The sequence below is a fragment of the Marmota flaviventris genome, chromosome X (genome assembly GCF_047511675.1).
Source record: "Marmota flaviventris isolate mMarFla1 chromosome X, mMarFla1.hap1, whole genome shotgun sequence".
Lineage (NCBI taxonomy): Eukaryota > Metazoa > Chordata > Mammalia > Rodentia > Sciuridae > Marmota > Marmota flaviventris.
The window spans coordinates 28039004-28045003 of record NC_092518.1 but is presented as its reverse complement, the minus strand read 5'-3'; the positions used below and the strand labels follow the sequence as shown (position 1 = coordinate 28045003).

The 6000-nt window shown below is 44.8% G+C and overlaps 1 protein-coding gene across 1 annotated transcript in view; it reads left to right on the top strand.

Moving 5' to 3' along the window:
• Positions 1 to 1309: 1309 nt before the first annotated feature.
• The window catches only part of Tmem47 (transmembrane protein 47), a 28368-nt gene continuing 23677 nt past the window's right edge, over positions 1310 to 6000 (top strand). Inside the window, exon 1 of the mRNA XM_027927459.2 lies at positions 1310 to 1774. Within this exon, the coding sequence (XP_027783260.1) occupies positions 1549 to 1774 (226 nt within the window). The 5' untranslated portion in view covers positions 1310 to 1548. The remainder of the gene's footprint in view (positions 1775 to 6000) is intronic.

The window sequence follows — 6000 nt, the reverse complement described above, 5'->3', positions numbered from 1 at the left end:
TTTTGACACCAATTCTGTTGTTTGTTAGACACAAAACGTAGGTTCGATCAAGATGTGTCAATTTATGCAAAGAGGTGGTTAAAAAAGAATTGTTACCAACAAATTGAGGTTGGTATTTCAAAAAAGGGAGAGTGTTTTTCCATCTTCAGGTCTTAATTCCTATTTTGGGTTTCCCACCAAGTTTTGGAGATGGTGAATGATCTAAGAACAACCTAAACTCTTCCAATGATCTAGTTGATAAATGTATTTTACCGGAAAGCTAGAAAGTAGCCAAGACAGAACCCTTCAATCACAATCACATACTGAATGAACTACCCAAATTCAAAACCGCAATTTCAGTTTCAAGGGATGTTTAGTCGTCATGCATGGGGAAAAACACGACGTGTCTCCTTAAGAATCAGGACAATGCCCTATTGGGCTGAATCTACAAATATTTATTGAACCCGTAGGTGTTCAATAAATATTTGTAGATTCATTAGTTTCCCGTTCAGGGAAGATAATAACACTTTTTTCTTATTACAGGCCGGGGGCTAGAGCTGGGCATGACTCAAACAGGAATAGATTAAGGTTTTAGTCAACGCGCAAAGGACAGAGCAGCGAAGATGCAAATAAGGTTCTTTATATTTTCCGTAATATCTAAGTTCTGCACGCCCTGAGCAAACGCCCTTCATAGGGGGCGCAAAAGCAGGCGAGCCCAGAGAACAGAAGCAGAAGCCGGCTCAGAAAACTGAAGAAATAGGGATCCCAGGGCTCCTTGGCCGGTCCTGGGTTTGAAAAGAGGGCGAAATGCCCTTCGTCACTTTTCTCCACCTTTCAAATCCTTCAGGATGTGAAACTGGCCTTGGAAGAGAGCTTTGCATCATAGAGAGAGAGGGGACTTCTCCTTGCTTCAAGGCCACGCTTAAGAAACCTAGGAATTCACATCTAACGCCTTCTAGAAAACGACCCACCGAGCTCCTTAGGAAAAGGAAATCCACGTGATTGAGCGAGGATTGGAGCGGACGACCCTAGAGCTAGCGTGGTCTGGGGCGGGATCCGGGCAGGGCTGCTTGGAGGAACTGAGGAGCGCAGCGGGCGCGCGGGGTTGAGGCAAGGGCAGCGGCAGAGGCACCGGCATGGGCACCGGCCGGTGCAGAATCAAGGGCGGGGTAGGACTAGCTAGAGTCTCTAGGACTGTGAGCCAGAGCCCGAAGCCGCCAGGGTGCGGACCCTCCGCCCCTCTCCTTTGGCGCCGCCTCTCGCAGCCCGGGGAGGGGCCGGGGCGGAGCGAGTGGGATTCGCTCAGGGGCGGAGCAGGCGCGGGCGCTGGCAGAGCGCGCGGCGAAGGTCCGCGACGGGATCAGTGTCGCGGGCGGCTGCTATCGACCCCCATCGGGCCAGCCGCCTCCACAGACCCACCTTCCCCACGCGGCTGGAGGCGCGGAGCCCCGAGGGACTAGTCCCCGCGCGCGGCGGCTCAGCTGCTTCGCTCCTCTGGGCGTCGGGCTCAGGCTCTCCGGACCCGCTTGGTGTACTCGCCTCCGGGGCGGGCGGCAGCGGCGCCCCGGGATGGCTTCGGCGGGCAGCGGCATGGAGGAGGTGCGCGTGTCGGTGCTGACCCCGCTGAAGCTGGTCGGCTTGGTGTGCATCTTCCTGGCGCTGTGTCTGGACCTGGGGGCGGTGCTGAGTCCGGCCTGGGTCACCGCTGACCACCAGTACTACCTGTCCCTGTGGGAGTCCTGCCGGAAGCCCGCCAGCTTGGACAGCTGGCACTGCGAGTCCACGCTCAGCAGCGGTGAGGGCCCGGCGCGCCGCGACCCCTGCCTCCCTCCCCGGACTGTCCCGCGCCCCAATGCCCCGACGGCCACCGCCCCTCCCCACCTCTCCGGGTCCCCGCTCCCGTCGTTTCCCCCTGTCCCGGCCCTTCGTGGAGCCTCGGCCTCCAGACGCGTCCCTGCATGCACCCCTCTCCCCGCCCGGCTCCAGGTCGCCTAGCCTAAAGCGGCGTCCCACGCCCTCTCCCTCCTCCCGTGGCCATTCCTCCCGCTCTGGAGTAACAGGTATGCTATTTTGGGTAATTGTTATCGTTTAAGGCGAGAACCATGTGGCTGTGTAAAAAAATGCAACTCCTTCCACACCCCCGTTAAAAAAGAAACGGGCTAAAACGCCCAACTCCCAAGATGTGTGGGTTCCCTGTTCAGTTTTTCTTCTCCTTTCAAAGAGGAATTTGCCTGAGTTTACCTCTTAGAGCCCACGTTTTTGCCTGCTCAGCTCCACTATATCTGGGTTTTCTCGAATGAATTTTGATGCAGATTATATTTCCTTAAATTTTGGGGTGGCTATGGTAAGCTGGGAGAGAGACAGTCTTAATCCCCCCCTTTTTGGTGATACCGTCGTTGATTCTGAGTTGCCCTTTTTTTTTCTTTCACTGTAAGAAACTCCTCTCTCCTCTGTGAGCTATTCACAGTTGCCTGGAAAGTTGTGCTTTATTCAGCCAGCTCTGAAAACTGCAAATGGATGCAATGGGGGTGGAGTACAAAGAAGGTAGCCACTGGAGCTGCTAGCCCCACGGGGATTTTATGGCTTTATTCTCTCCCTCCCTGACCCTCTAGTTGCCTCCAGAGTCCCAATTGTGCCCTTAACCGAAATCTGCCACTTCCGATTTCTTGCTGCAAACTCTTCCCTTTCCAATCTTAATTCTTCAGCTGCTGAATGTCCGCACAGAGAATTGGGGATAGAGAGAGGACCAAGAGCTTGTGATTTTTACACACACACACACACACACACACACACCTGAGAAACATTAAATTCCTTCCTGACAGTGTCATGTCTTCTCTGAAACCATTTAAAAAGCTTTACTGGAACTGTTTCAAGTTCCAATAAAGTTGAAATAGCACAAAAAGCCACAAAAATCTGATTTTCTTTTGTCTTTCATTTCTTGTTATATGAGAGATTAGTTCACTTGGTTAAGTTCCTTCCATAAATTAAATTTTGTGTTTACAAAAGCTTTTTCTTTTCTCTTACCTCAAAATACCCATTGAAAGGTTTAGCCTTTGTTGATTAATTCACTGAGGAGGGGACTGGTTGGCAGCAGGAGGTCAACATTTAGGTCTTTTAATTCTTTCAGAGTTGGTTGTTTACAACTACAGATAAAATAAATCGGTAAAATGCCTTTCTTCAGTAACCCGGAGATCCTAATAAACTTTGGAGAAAATATCTTTTCTTTCCCCTCTTCAATAGAAATGGAAATTTATGTAGGAATGCCAGCTTCAGCATGTCTCCTTAGCAACGTGAATCTTTTGCCCCTTTCTCTCTGTCTCCTGAAATAATAGCCCTCTGATTGCATAAAGACTTTTCAGATAGGTTAGAGAAACCAGCTTCAACTTCCATTTGCTTTTCAGGCCATTATCCTTTTCTCTTGGCCAGGAATGTAGGGAATGGTGAGAAGCCAGCTCAAGTTTGTTTGAGCAGTATGCAGTGTTTGCTAATCTTTCCTTAATTGCCTCCATACCCATTTATTTCAGCATTTTTTTTCTCCTCTAGGCAAAGAAATAAGGAGACCCAAGCTTAATGCAAATATAGTGGATTTTTACTCTGCAATGTAAAAAGAAGAGGCAGGCACAGTTTCTGACCACTTCCCCCTCAAGCACTTTTTTCTACCCCCATGCATATATTCATGGAAAAAAATAGTTTTCAGCTTAGAAAATGTAGTTTGTAAGCGAATGGGTAACAAGTGAAGGTGGTTTTGGTGGAGGCTATCTGGAACAAGTTCTTGACTTGATATAGTAGCAGTTCAGTTTTGCTCTCCACAGTGGTGGTGGTGATGGGGGGTGATGGAAAGGAAATAAAAGATGGAAAATTGCCATGTCCCCACTAACAAAATGTTCTTTTTTAAAATGTTATGTTATGTGCACTTGAAACTTCTATCAGTATTTTTGAAACAAAGGGGGACACCAGAATCGAAACCAGCAATGTTTTGCTTGCCTGATCCAAAGGGTAGACAGCGTTTTTCAGTCTGTTTGCTGTGTAGAGTATCTAAAGGGAAGGGAGGGAAATGCCTTTATCTGAAGGTTTGTAAGAGATCCACTTCCTTGTCTCTTGAAATGAATTACCTTGGGAGGAACCACCAAGGACAGTTTCACTGAAGGCCCTACACCAGGATCTTCAGGGCTTAATTAAAAACCTTTGTCTTAATTAGAATTAAAACTGCCGGGAAGAGGCAAGCTTGTATTTACAGAAGGAAATTTTCGGGAATGTTTCTTCTGACGGCAGTGTGCCCTAGTTAGGCCCAGTTTCTACTAAAACTTTCCCCTAAGCCATTATATTTAAACTTGCATTTTAATTTGGGTACCAAATATGCATCGTTTGCTGTTTATAACCTATTTTATGGTTTTAAGCGAAAGCAGAACCATGCCTCTTGTGTCCTGGTGTACTGAAGGTTGCGTCAGCACTTCTAGTATGAACCAGTAATCTGGTTGTCAGTCAGCAAGAATGCTTTTCTCTGGCGTCTAATTCAGTAATTCAGTGTACTAGGGACAGTGCAGACAATGGCCTTAAGTTTTCCAAAAAGACAAATGAGAAAATGACTTATTGACTGTCATTGGTGGTGCAAAAAGAAAAGAAACATAAAGTAAGCTTGTTAGGAAGTTTAGAATATGCAGTACTCACATGGCTGCTGGCCACAGAATTCCTTTTTAAGAATGGTTTTCCACAGTACTGTTTAGGACAGCCTTTTAATGAATCTTAAAGCTTACTCATGGTTGTACCAGTGTTTTAGATTTCTGTTTACTCTTGTTTAGTTTTGATAACTTTGTTTTAGAATATAGTTGTTAGGGTTTCACAGCCATAGCAGTTGTGAGAGAATCCTTAGTGCTAATAGGATGACTCAAGTGTGCATAGAAGGCTGATGCCCTGAACTCAATATTAGATGTGCTGTATAATCTCTAGGGTGGTCGTAAATTTCTTTTTAAAAATTATACATATGAAGCAGATCATTTTTTGATGTCTGTATGGTTTATTGACTCAACAAAAAGCAGGGGCATACAGATAAACAAATGAACACATTTTACTGACAGTCATTTGGGAATATAACAAGTGCATTTATCCATCTTTCTATCCACAAAGTACTTGATCAAATAATGCCTTTTTCAAGGAATATTGTTAACATCATTCATGCACTATACTAAAAATAGCTGCATTTGTAACATGAGTCACTGTTAGCTTTGAAATGGCAGTGTACCGTATGCTAATAACAGGTGAATATTAATTTTAGTATAAAACTCCACTTTGAGGAATTTATAAGAAAACCTGTTTTAGGTGGTACTTTAAGATCAATAGAACTGCCTGAACACCTTCAGTTCTTAAAAGATCTCAGATACAGTGATTCTGAGTTCAGACATGTATCATCTGTGCATGCTTTTGAATCTGTACCTTAATTCAGAAAACTGAATTTCATTGGGAAACCTCACAATATGATTTGCCCCAGGGAAGATTCATCTTGTTACTTGAAATGAGTTGATATTAATGGATGTTTACACATAGCTCAGCAAACCTGGAAGTCACTGCAGTTAAACCTCCTCTGACTTCCTCTAAAAGAACATAAGTAGGACAAATGCAATTTCATTAAACCTGTACAGCACAGATGGTGAAAAATTAACAGTACTAGTTAGTACCCCAACTTTCTCAACTAATAAACATGAGAAAACTAAGTGTAACTTATTTCAAGATTTTCAGGATTTTTAAAAATATCTTCTAGAATTTCACATTCCCCAGATTAACTTTTACAAAGGACATTTTAATTTGTGGGCAAATATAATTCCTCTTTTGCTCACATTCATAGAAGGATTATAATCCCCAGGGAGCCACTTAGATCAGTCTTTGGCAGCAAAGGGATTTGATGGGTGTGTGAAAAGCCTGGCCTTTGATAAAACATATCAAAACAAAAACAAACAAAAGCATATTTCAAGCAATAGATTTTATCTGCTGTCAGTAATACATTGGAGGAATTTCTTTGTTTCTGTT